The sequence below is a fragment of the Pagrus major genome, chromosome 21 (assembly GCF_040436345.1).
Source record: "Pagrus major chromosome 21, Pma_NU_1.0".
Taxonomy (NCBI): Eukaryota; Metazoa; Chordata; class Actinopteri; order Spariformes; family Sparidae; genus Pagrus; species Pagrus major.
In genome coordinates, this window is record NC_133235.1 from 31,315,450 (window position 1) to 31,332,104 (window position 16,655).

Genomic DNA, 16,655 nt, shown 5'->3' on the forward strand with positions numbered 1-16,655 from the left:
CTGTCACAACCTCCTTATTCAGCCTCAGAGAGGTTTAAAGGTTTGAAGGTGCGACAGACTCATACAGTGGAGGCTCCCCGTGGTTCAACACTCTTCATCCTCCCAGCGCCACCAACTGGAGGATCTAGATTCAGTTTTATGCTGATTGATTTCTTTTGATCAGGAAACACTTGAGTTGTGTTGTTTAAGACTGAACTGCAAAATAACCTGAGCTTCTAACGACAGCGTGAAAATAGAAGAAATCAAATCAATTGACAGATTTTACTGGAAGATTAAAAATAATTCACAATAACAATTCTGTCAAATCATCTGAACTTTGTGTTTTTTTTCAAATAAACCTGTTGATTGTCGGCAGGAGAGTCTGTAACCGTTCTTCACTGTCAGTATCAGTAGCAGCCACACGCTAGCTCGCTAACAGCTAACTGTCTCTGCACTGTTATGAGTTCAGGCTCATTATCACCACCTACTGTAACAAAGAACGATTTAAGAGGCGCTGGATTATTTACAGGATATAATCATGTGTCTAATATTACATTATTCTTGATATCACAGTGTCTGTCTGATGTTCCAGGGACAGATGAGGCTGTTTACTGATTGACAGGCCTGATGTCTCTAACGGCGTCCGTGTTGTGTCTCCTGCAGGACTGGGTGACGGCCACCGACATCAGAGTGACCCTGAACAGGCTCAACACGTTTGGAGACGAGGTTTTTAACGACCCCAAGGTCCTCAAGTCCTACTACTACGCCATCTCTGACTTCGCTGTGGGAGGAAGGTAAAAAGCCAGGAAGAGATTTCATGTATTCTGCAGCTCTGTGATGCTCGTTGAGTTGTATAGCGTGATGCATCAGGCCACACGCCTCTAATTAGAAACCACGTCTGCTAAAATGGAAGATTTCCTTGTTTACTTCTGAGTGAGAACAAGTTCCAGCAGCAGTCTGAGCTTCAGAAACCTGCTCACACAAAGAAAACGCTCCTGAATGACTGAGTGTGGTCCGGCGGTTTTGCTGGTCCCGGTCTCGATGTGTCACTGTGTGGTCTGCGTCCCTGTGGCCTGCACAGGAATCCACATAAGAACTGGTTGTCCTGCACGTCTGGAAAAAAAGGTTTCGACAGGCATTACAAGAGTGTTAAACAGGCTGCTGCTGCACAGTCTCTGCAGCCATAATCTGTTTGAAATGTGGAGCAGATTTCCATTACACTGCCAGCATTCCTGGCATTCCTGGCCGGCAGGGCTGGATTACAGGGAAACCGGAATGGGGCGGACCGACCGCCGTGACGGGCGGAAGAAAAGGGAAGAATCCTGAGCCGGAGCACCTGTCAGATCTGCAGAGTTTAACCTTTATTTACCCAGGGAGGGGTCTTCACCTCCGTCAGCTCCACCCTGATGTACCTGAACTTGTTCACCTGAGCAGGACGACCAGCTCACGTGTCCTTACAGAGCAGCTCAGAGCTGCAGCATCAGACGAGATTCATCTTCATGACTCTTCCAGCTGTGATGGACGTTAAACTGTTGGTGGAATCGTCACACATCAGTCTGCCAGCTAACAGTAGATACAGTCACAGATAAAAGGCTCGTCGCTACATGCCACGTCCTGCACAGCTCACAGTCCTCAGAGGAAACTTCATCTTCTGCCCTCTTGAGGTCTTCTGATTGTTGGTGACTTCATGGTAGTTAATAAATGTAGAGAGTAAGACGAAGACGAGTTGTTCTTCCAGTCGTATTCATGCAGGTTCTGGTTCAGAGAATCTCCTCCAACAATCTAACAGTGATTTAAATCCTGAATGTTACTCATGAACCACACGAAGCTTTTATTTTCCCCCTTAAACAAACGTTGTATTATTCAGTATCATAAGCATGAATAATACAGCTTAAATACCTGGAATATAAATCTGCACAGCTGCACAAAGTGTCAAATGTTCCCTTTCTGTTCATCTTTAAGCTTTTAATCCTGCCTGAAAGTAGTTTATAAAAATAAAACCTTTTCTGAACTGGAGACAATAATTCATGTGAGTTATATGGACGTTACAGTCCAGCTCTCTGGAGCTTTTTGCAGCGGTGGGTGTCGACGGCCTCTGTAATGCCTCAGTCTTCCTTCCTTGCCGTCAGTTTTTCCACATCTCTCTGCCAAGAAACACCTGAGACAATAACCAGAGGTGGCTGCTGAGCAAGTCCCGTCCTGTAGAGAGGGGCTCTTCACCCCGAGGAAGATTAACAAAACAGAAAAGCCTCTTCAGAACTAAAAACTGTATCGACTCCGTCCACTGGGGTCCTTTTAAAGTCAATATAATATAAATCTGAAGCATTTTTAAACAATGTGGAGAAATGTGTGTCACAGTTTTAATCAGCCAACTTCATGAAGGTTATACTTCTTGTGAAAAATGGATATTGTTGAGTTTTGTGTTCTCCAGGTGTAACAGGTGTGTGTCTGTGCCGTCAGGTGTAAGTGTAACGGCCATGCCAGTGAGTGTGTGAAGGACAACCGAGAACGGCTGATGTGTAACTGCAAACACAACACGGAGGGCGACGACTGCAACGTCTGCAAACCGTTCTACAACGACCGGCCGTGGAGGAGAGCGACCGCCGACAACCCCAACGAGTGTCTGCGTAAGTCTGCTGCGTCTGTAACTGCTTTACTACAGCTGCGACTGCTTTACTACAGCTACGACTGCTTTACTGCAGCTGCGACCGCTTTACTGCAGCTGCGACCGCTTTACTACAGCTGCGACTGCTTTACTGCAGCTGCGACTGCTTTACTACAGCTGCGACTGCTTTACGACTGCTTTACTACAGCTACGACTGCTTTACTGCATCTACGACTGCTTTACTGCAGCTACGACTGCTTTACTGCAGCTACGACTGCTTTACTGCATCTACGACTGCTTTACTACAGCTGCGACTGCTTTACTACAGCTACGACTGCTTTACTACAGCTACGACTGCTTTACTGCATCTACGACCGCTTTACTACAGCTACGACCGCTTTACTACAGCTACGACTGCTTTACTGCATCTACGACCGCTTTACTACAGCTACGACTGCATTACTACAGCTGCGACTGCTTTACTACAGCTCCGACTGCTTTACTACAGCTACGACTGCTTTACTGCATCTACGACTGCTTTACTGCAGCTACGACCGCTCTACTACATCTAGTAAAGTCCCACTGCTCTCAGTACAACCATAACTTCTGCTGCTGTAACTAAAAACTAATAAAAACCAACGTATATTAAATAATAAATAATAAATAAATAAAAGCAGCAGGTTTTCAGGACGGAGCTACAGAACAGATGACCGTCTCACAGTTTCCTCCACAGTAACTGATCCCAGATCCGTGGAAACCGTAACATTAATCATGAGGGTCTCTGGGGGATTGTGGGAGCTGTAGTTCCTATATCACAGTGCAGATGCATGACTAACTGTGTTGAGGGAATATGAGTGTTGTTCTTCTCCCACAGTCCAGTTAATCCATCCTGCAGCGCTCACATCAGCACAGGAAGCTGGAGGAAGCTGATAGTATGGAAACAGAACTCTCACAGAAACATGATGACGTCCAGCTGAGCTGTCGCCTCGTTTCACCCTGTTGTTAACTGTTCAGTGACCCGCCGGGCCGCAGTGAACTGGACTCAAGTAACACTAAAACAAATCTTCATCAGTAACACTGTGAATATAAAACTGTGTCTCTCAGCCTGCGACTGTAACGGGAAGAGCTCTGAGTGTTACTTCGACGCCGAGCTGTACCGGGCCACGGGTCACGGAGGTCACTGCAGAAACTGCGCCGACAACACCGACGGCCCGAACTGCGAGCGCTGCCTCGACAACTACCACAGAGACCAGAGCGGCAGCCGCTGCCTGCCCTGCGGCTGCAACACCGTCGGTGAGAAACCAATCGGATTCATAATTCTGTTGAGATCAAGTAAAGTCTGAAATATTATTATTAACTATATTATCAGAACCCAAAGTGTCTCAGTGTGTCAGTGTGATGTTCTGATGGTGAAACACTCAGCAGTGTGTACAGTCAGTGTAGTGAGAGTCAAACCGCTGAGTGAACTCTGTGGTTTCACTGGTATTTAACTGAACGCAGCAGCAAACCGCTGCCTAATGTGAACCAGCTGCTGTCCCAGTGACACCGGTTCTGTTCTGGAGCAGTTTGTTAATGGGAGCTGATTGTTTGCACGTGGTTAAAGGTTAACATGCTGACTCTGTGTGTGTGTGTGTGTGTGTGTGTGTGTGTGTGTGTGTGTGTGTGTGTGTGTGTGTGTGTGTGTGTGTGTGTGTGCGTGTGTGCGTGTGTGTGTGTGTGTGTGTGTTTTCAGGCTCCGAGTCTCCTCAGTGTGACAACAGAGGAGTGTGTGCTTGTAAACCAGGCGTGACCGGAGAGAAGTGCGACCGCTGCCAGCCGGGGTTCCACAGTCTGACGGAGGCCGGCTGCAGGTACGCTCTCGCCTCCAGCTGCTCCAAAATACACGGAAAAATGAATGTAGTTTGGTGGAGCTGCCACCAACAGTGACAACAAGCTCTCGGAGGCTGATGGTCTCACAGTTTGGATTATGTTCCTGTCCACATCCAGCTTAAAGGAGCAGTGCAACTCTTCTGTAAATCCTCCACATGTTGGTGTGTTTGTCACCAAACTACATCTGTGTTTGCTTGCTTTGATGGAGGGAGCAGAGACAGCAGAAAGGACAGACGCTGGTCCACAGCTGCACTTTATTACACTGATGTTTGTTCCCTCTGACTTCTCTAAAATAATAAACAGAAGGAAACATCACATTGATCAGAATGAGTGATTCACAGTTCAGTCTTCAGATGGAGGATGATCCTGCAGCGACTGCGCTCTGAGCGCCCCCTGCTGGTGTAATACTAACAACACCATCATTAGACCCTCTGCTGGTCTGCTGTGTCTCACCCTCCTCGCCCTCTCTTTAAACATCATCATCATGTGTTCATCATCATGTGTTCATCATCATGTTCATCAAACACACTTCCTGTCTCTCTCTCTCTCTGTCAGGCCGTGTTCTTGCTCGCCCTCTGGCAGCACTCAGGAGTGTGACGTGAACACGGGACAGTGTCGCTGCAAAGACAACGTGGAGGGCTTCAGCTGCGACAGGTGACACACACACACACACACACACACACACACACATCAGAATCATTCATTTACATCCTTCGCTGATTATTGTGACCAAAAACTTGATCAGATATTAAAGATCTTGTCCACGAGCAGCTGATCGTTCGTTATCATGCAGAAACAACACGAGGAGCGTTAAGATCACGAGAGACATTAAAGGAACAGTTCATCATGTCGACACCGGTGTATCTGGAGAAACATCAGATGTCTCCATACAGCTCGTCTGCTGTGATCACAGTCTGCAGGAGAGAAGAGATCACAACCTGATCTGTCGGGTGCATGCTAACACTGTTAGCTCAGCAGCTACACTGAAGATTTCCAAACGAGCTGTATGGAGACATCTGATGTTTAAATCAAGTCTCCAGCTGCTTCAGTTGTTTAGCAGAATGCTGCAACTCTGTTTTACTGTGAAGCTGTTTTGTGTTTTGGGTGAACTGTTCCTTTAAAGCTTGCAGCTGACATGTCTGACAGCAGCGGTCGTGTCGTTTATATTATATTTAAGATTTACGGCACAAGCAGTGAATTCAACAGAGCACAGACTCGACCTGTGAGGCAGCTGCTGTCGTCTGCTCTCCATCTGGTTCACACACACACACACACACACACACACACACACACACACACACAGACTACATGTAGTCAGCAGCTTCATTTATCTGTCAGCAGGTTTTAATGAGCCCTCTGATGTTCAGTATAATGGTTCGGTCTATATGAAGAGACGAGCAGCCGTCACATTAAACGACTCACGTCTGAAACATGAACAGTGATTTATTTTTATCAAAGTTTTATTCTACTAAATCAAATGACGCCCTAAAATAAAAGTTCAGGAAGAAATCTGAACTGGAAAAACCCACAAGAACATAAACGGGCTGAACGTGACGAGTAAATCCCAACACATGTTGTTTCTGTTCAGATGTGGAGTTTTCTTCAGTGTGAAGGTTTAATGCCTGGACTGTAGGTGAGAGGACGACAGGAGGGAGGGAAGTAAAGTCAGGATAAATGAAAAGGGAGGGAGGAGAGGAAGTAAAGTGAGCAGTCAGAAGGTCACCTGAGCTCCTGCAGACAGGATGATGAAGTGCTGACCTCTGACCTCTGTGCTGATGTGAGCAGAGCAGCTGAGCTCACAGCGACGACGGCTCACATTCTGTCCCGTTTGTGTCCGTCAGGTGTAAACTGGGTTACTTCAACCTGGACCCCAACAACCCTCAGGGCTGCACGCCCTGCTTCTGCTTCCAGCACTCGTCTGTGTGCGACAGCGCCGAAGGCTTCAGCGTCCACACCGTCAGCTCCTCCTTCCACAGAGGTAACACCGCCTGCAAGGCCACACGCAGGGACAAGAAGCCCACACAGGAGGCGTTCAAACACAGGGTTGTGTGTCGCTGTTGTAAAGTAACATGTAGTATGTGTGTGTGTGTGCGTGCGTGTGTGTGTGTGTCAGATGATGAGCAGTGGACGGGTCAGCAGCGTGACGGCTCCAGTGTCTCCGTCCAGTGGTCTCCCAGTGGACAGGAGATCTCCCTCATCTCAGACGACTACTTCCCCATGTACTTCGTAGCCCCAGGTACACACACACACACACACACACACACACACACACACACACACACACACACACACACTTTTCAACCCCCCAGCGTCTCCCTGTGGTATGATGACTTGGTGCTGGTGGTCCAAAGCAAACACTAACTCTCCTGGTGCGTCTACGAGGGCGTTCCAGACACCTCTGCAGCTGATTGGACGGACACGACTCCTGGATTTCAAACTGGACCAACATGGCGGCTCATTTGGAAACTTTTGTGTCTAATGAAAATAGTTCTTTCTTCATTTTAACTCAACAAGAGTTCGATTTTATAGTTTTTCTGGAGGTTCAACAGGCGGCGAGTCGCGAGTCCAAACCTCAACTCGACGCAGACGAGCAGCGAGCGACACGATGACCCGTCACTCAAAACACAATGTTTCCCACAAATCCTTAAAAAGATCACTGGAAAAATAATTATTAGGCCTTAAAAGTCATTAAATAGTCTTAAATTTTAATCTGAGGTTAATATTTAATCTGCTTTCATTTATTCATCTTCAGTTTCTTTCTGTCAAACTGAGTCGAGCTCCTACAGCTGACCCAGCTGACCCAGCTGACCCAGCTGACCCAGCTTAATCTTAATCTTCACACTGAATCTGAACAAATAAATCCTCTACATAACTCTAAAGAAGGACTGTAGGACATTGTGACGTCAGCTGTGTGTTTCTTCTTCTTTCGTGCGTCACAGAGAAGTTTTTGGGGAACCAGATGTTGAGTTACGGACAGAACCTGAGTCTGAGCTTCCGGGTCGACCGGCGGGACACTCGTCTGTCTGCGGAGGATCTGGTTCTGGAGGGATCTGACCTGAGGGTGGCCGTCCCCCTCATCGCCCAGGGCAACGCCTACCCCAACGAGAACATGCAGACATACGTGTTCAGGTGAGACTCGACGGACGGGTCAGATTATCTGCTGTTAATCTGATTCAAGATGAAACTATAAACATTTAATACAAAGTGTTCTGCATTTTAATTAACCTGATGTTTTCTGTTCTGAATCAGTCGAACAGACTTTTAGTCATAATCTGGTTTGAAACGTCATAAATAATCTGCATTTACTGAAACATTTATAGTTTTAACCTGAAGAATCAGTTTTCTCTATAATCTCAACATCTGGTTTTAATTTATGATGAGTGTGTTAATCTAGATGTGAGCAGACGTCTTCTGATAGTTACTCTGTTCATCCTGATAATCTACATCTGGATTGAGCTCATCTCTGGTCATCATCTAGTTTTAGATTATTTTGAATCATCCAGATTAAAGTCGTAGTCTGTCACAATAAACTCTGCTGATAATGAAGAGATTCAGATTTTTGTATAATCTGTGTTTCTGATTTAAAATCTGACGGATGATTTGGTCAGTTTGACAGATTATTGTTTATAATCTGGATTAAATGAGACTGATGTTGATGCCCTCTGATGATGATGATGATGATGATGATGATGACGATGATGATGATGATGATGATGGTGATGATGATGTCGTTGCCGCTCCTTCAGGCTCCATGACAGCACTGACTACCCCTGGAGACCGACCATCAGTCACGCCGACTTCCAGAAACTTCTCCACAACCTGACGGCCGTGAAGATCAGAGGCACCTACAGCGAGAGGAGTACGCACGCACGCACGCACGCACACACACACACACACACACACACACACACACACACGTTCCTGTGCAGTCAAAGTGTTGGACATCATTTAATAATGACTCCGTCTCTTCAGGTGCTGGTTACCTTGACGATGTCTCCTTGGTGACGGCAAGGCGGGGTCCAGGTGTTCCAGCCCGCTGGGTGGAGCAGTGCACCTGTCCTCAGGGTTACCAGGGGCAACACTGTGAGCAGTGCACTCTGGGATATCGTCGCGCCCATCCAGAGCTCGGAGCCTTCAGCCCCTGTGAGCTGTGCAACTGTAACGGACACAGCGATGCCTGCAACCCACAGACAGGTAACACACCTGGTTACAGATAGGTGACACGCCTGGTTACAGACAGGTAACACACCTGGTTACAGACAGGTGACACGCCTGGTTACAGACAGGTGACACGCCTGGTTACAGACAGGTTTCTGACTAACTCATGGGTCCTCGTCTGTCCTCCTGTCCTTCTGTCCGTCCAGGTGCGTGCGACTGTCAGGACAACACGGCTGGTTTGAGCTGTGAACGCTGTAAAGACGGTTTCTATGGCGACGCCACGCGGGGTACGTCAGGTGACTGCGAGCCCTGTCCCTGTCCGGCCGGAGCCACCTGCGCCGTCGTCCTGAAGACCAGAGAGGTGGTGTGCACCAACTGTCCCGCAGGAACCACAGGTACACACAGCTCACCTGCACAGGTGATACCTGTCAGCTCACCTGTACATGATCCTAACACTCTCTGACATCACCCGTCCACAGGTAAGCGCTGCGAGCTCTGTGACGACGGTTTCTTCGGCGACCCTCTGGGTCAGAGCGGGCCGGTCCGAGCCTGCCGCGCCTGCAAGTGCAGCGACAACATCGACCCCAACGCCGTCGGCAACTGCAACCGCGAGACCGGAGAGTGTCTGAAGTGCATCTACAACACGGACGGCTTCTTCTGCGACCGCTGCAAGGACGGTTTCTACGGCAACGCCCTCGGCACCAACCCGGCCGACAAGTGCAAACGTGAGAGGAAGTCCAGAGAAAACAAACCGGGCTCGTTGGTAGAAACTTTGTAGAAAACACGTAAACTGTCACAGTCCTTGTAACTCCTCTTCCTCTTCCTCCTCCTCCTCTTCCTCCTCCTCCTCCTCCTCCTCCTCCTCCTCCTCCTCCTCTTCCTCCTCCTCCTGTCTCTTCCTCCTCCTCCTCCTCCTCCTCCTCCTCTTCCTCCTCCTCCTGTCTCTTCCTCCTCCTCCTCCTCCTCAGCATGCTCCTGCTCTCCGTCCGGGACCGTGGGTCGTCAGACGAGCTGCTCTCAGGTCACCGGTCAGTGTCAGTGTCTCCCCAACGTGGCCGAGCGCGACTGCAGCTCCTGCGAGCCGGGCTTCTTCAACCTGCAGAGCGGCAACGGCTGCGAACGGTCAGCTCACCATCATCATCACCATCATCATCACCATCACGTGATTCCTTGTGTCAGTCTAAACTTCAGTCTCCTCCCCTCCACAGATGTAACTGTAATCCGATTGGCTCCACCAACGGTCAGTGTGACATCACTTCAGGACAGTGCGAGTGTCAGCCCGGCGTCACCGGCCTCCAATGTGAGCGCTGCGAGGTCAACTTCTTCGGCTTCAGCTCGTCTGGATGCAAACGTAAGAGCATGAATCACTGCAGCGATGTGTGATGTCACAGTGATGTCACAGTGATGTCAGAGTGTGTTTATAACTCCTCCTCCTCTGTGTGACCTGCAGCCTGTGACTGCGACCCTGAAGGCTCTCAGTCGGGTCAGTGTAAAGAGGACGGGCGCTGCGAGTGTCGGCCCGGCTTCGTCGGGGCTCGATGTGACATGTGTGAGGAGAACTACTTCTACAACCGCTCGGCGCCGGGCTGCCAGCAGTGTCCGTCCTGCTACAGTCTGGTCAGAGACAAGGTGAGGTCCACAGCTGCTCTGTCATACACATTGACGTCAGGAGGAAGCTTACCTGTAGAGGACAGAACAGGTGCTCAGACTGGTGTTTGTCCCTCCAGGTGAACCAGCAGAGGCAGAAGCTTCACGACCTGCAGACTCTGATCGATAACCTCGGCTCGGGTCAGGACACCGTCAGCGACAAGGCCTTCGAGGACCGGCTGAAGGAGGCGGAGCGAGCCATCCTGGAGCTGCTGGAGGAGGCTCAGACCAGCAAAGGTAAGACGGTCAGGGTCCAAAACACTGGTTCACCACCAACACAAGGGGTCGCCACAGCTTCACGGAGGGTCGTGAGCGCGTCTTTATTTTGAGAGGATGAAGAGCTGCGTCGACCCGTCAGTCAGTCACTGTGTTAATTAATGAGTAAGAGTTTTATTTTAAAAGTTAGATTGAATTCCCAAATTTTTAAAGTGAATATATTTGACTGTGTTAATTTGACACTTTATCTGTGTTTGTATTGTTGTACATTAAATATAAGATGAAGCACACATGAAGTATAAATCAGGTATTCAGAGGTAGAAAAAGGAGCCGCTGATCTGAAACACGCTGTAGAAATGATTCCTCCATCGTGACCTTTGACCCTGCAGACGTGGACCGCGGGCTGCTGGATCGTCTCAACAACATCAACAGCACTCTGACCACTCAGTGGAACCGGCTGCAGAACATCCGCAACACGGTGGACGACACCGGCACTCAGGCCGACCGCGCCCGCAACCGAGTGCGAGACGCCGAGAGCCTGATCGACCGCGCCCGGCAGGAGCTGGACAAGGCCAAGGACGCCATCGGCAAAGTGGTGAGTGATGTCACTGTCGTCACGGTAACTGTTAGAGCGCGAGAGCTGATTTAACAGAGCTGATGTCGTCTGCAGGACATCAAACCGCCCAGCGGCACCGGAGATCCAAACAACATGACGCTGCTCGCCGAGGAGGCCCGAACGCTGGCTGAGAAGTAAGGCTGAGACACGAACACGTGTTTTTGGTGCATTATAATAATAATATAATATGAATGTATTTATTTCTTCTTTTATTTTGGCAGTTTAATAAATAAAGTGTCTGGTTCATCTCGTTGATTTGTTCTTTGATCAGTTATAATTAATCAGCTGACGGCTGAAGATGAATCACTTTCATGTATCCGTGTTTATTTCCTCAGGCACAAGATGGACGCCGACCAGATCGAGAAGATTGCCAAAGACGCCAACGACACGTCGACCAAAGCGTACAACCTGCTGCTGAAGACTCTGGACGGAGAGGGCAAGACGACCCAGGAGATCGACGAGCTCAACAAGAAGTAGGTCACAGTGACGGCGAAGCTTCCCTCAGAGTTACACACAGTTACATCACCTGTTAAACATCTGCTCCCATCGCTGTGTTCAGGTACAACGAGGCCAAGGAGCTGGCCAAGAACCTGGAGAAACAGGCCAACAAGGTCCGGGCCGAGGCGGACGAAGCCGGAGACAAAGCTCTGAAGATCTTCGCCAACCTGACCAGCGTCCCTGCGTTAGACACCAAAGCTCTGGAGGTGACTCGACTGACAGGAGATGGTTTGTGTAACGTATGTTCTGGTCCTGGATGACTGACCGGTCCGTGTGTTTTCAGGACGAAGCCAGTAAGATCAAGAAGGAGGCGTCGGACCTCGACAAGCTGATCGATAAGACGGAGAAGGAGTACAACGATCTGAGAGACGACCTGAAGGGCAAAGAGCAGGAAGTCCGCAAGCTGCTGGAGAAAGGCAAGAGTGAGCAGCAGGTACGTCGACTGTGTTCACCTGGCTGCCTCCAACACGCCCTGTCTTTATGCTAAGCTAACCGCTGCTATCACACAGACAGAAGCTGATATCAACCTGAGCATCTGAGAGTATTTTATTATGTAACAGTCTCTAACTAATATAATGATAAAAATATATATGATATATGATATGATATATTTATGAGGCACTTTACAGAACAAATTTACAAACCAGAGTTAGAACATTTCACTAAACAACGCAAATAAAATCAGACGAGTAAAATAATAAAACAACTCAAATATCAACAATCATAAAACAATGAAGACATGTTGGAAATAAAATGGTGTGCAAGAAGAAGAAGACACAACAACAGGAAGAATGAAAAGAAAACATTGAACCAGTAACACAACATCACCAGACTCCCTTAACAAATGTAGTGATTTTAGGAGTTGTTGAGTTAAAACAAACTTTCTAACGTAGTGAAACTCTGTCTCTGACAGATTCTGAATCATTGTCTCCTTCTTGTAAATTCAGCATTAAATGAAAACAGTAAGTTGTGTGTTTCCTTGTAAAAAGTGTCAGTTTGTGGCAGCATGGCTGCACCAGCCTGTCTGCTTCTGTGTCTAAAGTGCTAAAGTCTGACCTGCCAACATTTAGCAGCTGTTTGAACACACTGTTTACACTGATTTCACCATTTACACTCAATTTATGAAAGAAGATTGCGTTTGTTTGTTTTGTTGCTGACGTCTGGTTTCCTCTTCCTGTCTGACAGACGGCAGATCAGCTGTTAGCTCGAGCCGACGCTGCCAAAGCTCTGGCTGAGGAGGCGGCAAAGAAGGGTCAGTCCACCTTCAAAGAGGCCGAGACCATCCTGGACGACCTGAGAGGTACCTGCTGACACACGGTCTACCTGCAGCTCTAACATGGTTCATATGATGATGTTCGCAGTCAGGGAGAGATTCAGAGCTGTTAAAGGATCTTTTGAGGGATTGTTGTTTCATCAGGACTCAGTTCCTGATATAAACCTTTTCTTTCATAACCTCCTGCAGACTTTGACAAGAGGGTCAATGACAACAAGACGGCTGCTGAAGAAGCCATGAAGAAGATCCCCGCCATCAACGCTACAATCATGGCCGCCAACGAGAAGACTAGACAGGCGGAGGCGTCGCTGGGAAATGCTGCTGCCGACGCCAAAGAGGCCAAGGACAAGGCGGAGGAGGCCGAGAGGATCGCCAGCACCGTGCAGAAGGTACGACTGGACCGGACAACAACCTGATGAGCTGCTGTCTGCGGTGAACTGGAAACATGGTGATCAGGTTCCTGTTTTTATCCTCCTCACTTTTAACAAACCTGTGTCCTCTCAGGGCTCAGCCAAGACCAAGGAGGACGCAGAGAAGGCCTTCCAGGACACCAACAAGCTGGACGATGAGGTCAACGACATGATGGACCAGCTGAGCACCGCAGAGCAGGAGCTGGCCCGGAAGAAGGCCGAGGCCGACCAGGACATGATGATGGCAGGGATGGTACGAGCGTTCATAGACACAGGCCGTCAGAGTAATGTGTAACATCAGTTTCTGTGTTGGATCAACACTGTTTCCTGTCCCTCAGGCGTCAGACAACGCGAAGGAGGCAGAGGACAACGCCCGCAAGGCCAAAAGCGCCGTGAAGACGGTTCTGAGCACCATCACCGCCCTGCTGGATCAGCTGGGTAAGAACACAGAACGTTCGTCCCGACAGGAACTCCTGATCCAACATTCAAAATTCAGCCGGTTCAGCAAAGTGTTCAGGGAGTTCATCTAACAAACCGTCTTGGCTCCGTCTGATTGGTTCTGATTGATCAGCTGTCCCAACAAATGGGTTCATTTCTTCCTCTGTTTCCTCTCCAGGAAATATCGACAAGGTGGACCTGAGCAAACTGAACCAGATCGACGAGTCCTTGAAGAGCGCCAAGGGCAAGATGGCCAACAGCGAGCTGGACAGGAAGCTGGCGGAGCTGAACGACGTGGCGCGGACCCAGGAGGACATGATCAATGACTACGACCGGCAGATCCGCGAGATCCGCGCAGACATCGCCAACCTGAACGACATCAAGAACACGTTACCCGAGGGCTGCTTCAACACGCCGTCTCTGGAGAGGCCTTAACCCCGCCCACCTCCTCCTCCTCCTCCTCCTCCTCCTCCTCCTCCACCTCCTCCTCCTCCTCCTCCTCCTCCTCCTCCTCCTCCTCCTCCAACACTCCCCTTCACGTCTAACACTCTGGCAAACACGCCAACTTTTACCAAAACAGTTTTTTAAACTTTTTCGTTTTCAGATTCTTGTCTTTGTTTTTCTTTTTCAAGAGAGAAGCCGATATTTCAGCCACGTTCACGGTTTTTAACAAGAGAAGCAGCTTTTATTTTGTTTTCTTGGAGACGCAGTATCGTGGTTTCGGTAGAATGAACTAAGCGGCGTAGAGAAGCCGTGCAGAGAGGTGGACGAACCTCGGAGAGAAACCAGAACCACAAACCCGACGTGACTGCACCCGTCTGCTCGCAAGAGGAAGTGTCACCGACGCAGAAACCACACAGGAAGTTCCTCCCACTTTCAGGAACGTCCGCTCGAGTTTCAGTTTCCTGTGTCTGACCAGCCATTACCCATCATGCCTGGGGACACACCAGCTACTTTTCCAGTTTTCAGCCAGCTGAATGTTCGGCTGCACGCTGTGAGAACGCCGCCATCCTCCGTGTTCTCTTCTTCTTTATCTCTAAACCAATCATGTCTTCAGAAACCACACAGTGAAGGAATCCTCTCGTTTTGTCCCAAAGCTACGAGCCCGACACAACAAACCGCAGAGGAAAAGTGTTTTGTCTTCTTCAGCAGTATTCACACCTGCAGCAGGTCGTGTTGTTGAGCGGAGCCACGCCCACTCGGCTGCTCGCTGAAGTCTCGTTCCTGTGAGATGTGAAGTAATCGGGTCTCACCTCCGTGTTTCATCCACACGACATGGAAATATGTGTGAGGACTTCACGAGCTACGGAAGCCCTGAGAGGCAAAAGAGAGAAAAGGTTTTAATCATTTTCTCTCTCGTGTTTGTGACCGAAGACCAGAAAAGTTTAACCAGGATCGTTTTCTTTAAAAATTCATCTCTGGAAACAGATGTTTGACCTGCCAGGACTGATTCTTAAATATGAAACGGTTTTTTTCCCAAACCAGTTAATTATAGTTGATTTGATTCTTCTTGTCACACCAGTGGAAACAAAGTGTTTGTAGTTGATTTGTTTTGTCCGTGAAACGTTTCAGCAGGTGCTCAGTCGCACCTGGTGTTGTTGTGTTTGGAGAATATGATGTCGCTGCCTCACAAATAAGAACACAAAACTCACCTGTCACAACTTTTTTCAGTTTCGCAAACGAAAAAAAACACAAAAAATGTAAAAATGATCCAATCATTAATTTTCACAGATGAAAAAACAGATTTTTTCACCTGTTGCGTCACAAACTCAGGAGAGAAAACAATTCAGATCAGAGTTTTGTGTGTTTTTCCTCGTGGGCTTCCGTAGCCGGCTCTGTGGGTGCGTCTTCAGCTCGCTCTGACTCGTCTCACCTCGTCCAACACGTTTCATGTCCTGATGTTTTCACACTGCAGACGTGTCGTCGTCTCCAGAAGTCGCTGCTTGTCGCTGGTGTTTTTATCACATTAACATTTTCTTCCAGGCTCAATCAACACTATGCAACTTTGTACATTTTGCGTAGCGAGAATTTTATCTGATACACTGGTGCTAATAATTATTTCAAATGTTATATTTTTGTGTGAATGTTTTTTATTATGACATAGAGTGAGGAATTGTTATTTGTGTAAATATATGCTTAAATGATTCAGGACTGGCTGATTTTCAGATTAAAACTCCAACATGCAAACAGCCACATTAAGTTCTATCACAATCAATCAACTGAAACCTCCAGGTTAAATATATATAAATATCTATGATAACGTCTGTGGTATGTTATTATTATAATACGCTTGCTTGTATACAAGGCTCAGTGTTGCTGCCTCATAGCGATGCCAATATTTCATGTGTTTTATTGATTCTGTGGGTTTTCACACGTTGATTAACTGAATATTTGTGTTTAGTTTTTTTGAGCTTCGACCCTTTTTACCAATCAGGTCCTGATGTTTCAAAGGGCCGTCTCCGGCCTCACCAGTCATTTTACTGAATTAATCCGGAGATGATGAGCTCAGTCACATGTTGCTACAGTAGTTAACTGTTTTAATTAGTGTTTTGTGCCTTAATATAAAGTTCGGTTGTAATCACAGCCCCTGCGAGGGCGTCCATGTTTTATTTCACAAAGATTTTCCTCGTCGTCTTCGTTCCTCACACCGTCACCTCGTGTCGGTACCAAAGCAGGGTTGTTTTTTAAATCAGGTCCTGAACAGAACAATCTCTACGTAACAGTCAAACACTACCAGAGTTACTTTATTTTAAACACTACAGATCTCCACTGACAGATAAAATCTAAATCTGTTTGTCTGCCCGACGACAGAGAATCATCTCCAGGTGAACTGGACTCACTGACTTGTTTTTGTCACCCGGTGTTTTATTTCTCTCCCTCCATCCAGACGGCCGCTCTGCAGTCTGTGCAGCACAGACAGACATGATGTATAAACAGTATTTTAAG

The 16,655-nt window shown here is 48.0% G+C and overlaps 1 protein-coding gene across 1 annotated transcript in view; it reads left to right on the forward strand.

Annotated features, from left to right (window-relative positions):
* lamc1 (laminin, gamma 1) overlaps positions 1–15,357 on the forward strand; it is a 50,174-nt gene extending 34,817 nt beyond the window's left edge. Inside the window, exons 3-28 of the mRNA XM_073490695.1 lie at positions 643–773; positions 2,440–2,606; positions 3,689–3,877; positions 4,317–4,434; positions 5,009–5,107; positions 6,295–6,431; positions 6,567–6,689; positions 7,393–7,582; positions 8,200–8,312; positions 8,426–8,647; positions 8,818–9,006; positions 9,091–9,336; positions 9,580–9,733; positions 9,820–9,962; positions 10,062–10,240; positions 10,339–10,495; positions 10,864–11,069; positions 11,145–11,224; positions 11,426–11,563; positions 11,650–11,794; positions 11,872–12,021; positions 12,774–12,888; positions 13,051–13,250; positions 13,366–13,524; positions 13,610–13,709; positions 13,888–15,357. Of these exons, the coding sequence (XP_073346796.1) occupies positions 643–773; positions 2,440–2,606; positions 3,689–3,877; positions 4,317–4,434; positions 5,009–5,107; positions 6,295–6,431; positions 6,567–6,689; positions 7,393–7,582; positions 8,200–8,312; positions 8,426–8,647; positions 8,818–9,006; positions 9,091–9,336; positions 9,580–9,733; positions 9,820–9,962; positions 10,062–10,240; positions 10,339–10,495; positions 10,864–11,069; positions 11,145–11,224; positions 11,426–11,563; positions 11,650–11,794; positions 11,872–12,021; positions 12,774–12,888; positions 13,051–13,250; positions 13,366–13,524; positions 13,610–13,709; positions 13,888–14,144 (4,107 nt within the window). The 3' untranslated portion in view covers positions 14,145–15,357. The remainder of the gene's footprint in view (positions 1–642; positions 774–2,439; positions 2,607–3,688; positions 3,878–4,316; positions 4,435–5,008; positions 5,108–6,294; positions 6,432–6,566; positions 6,690–7,392; positions 7,583–8,199; positions 8,313–8,425; positions 8,648–8,817; positions 9,007–9,090; positions 9,337–9,579; positions 9,734–9,819; positions 9,963–10,061; positions 10,241–10,338; positions 10,496–10,863; positions 11,070–11,144; positions 11,225–11,425; positions 11,564–11,649; positions 11,795–11,871; positions 12,022–12,773; positions 12,889–13,050; positions 13,251–13,365; positions 13,525–13,609; positions 13,710–13,887) is intronic.
* Positions 15,358–16,655: the final 1,298 nt, after the last annotated feature.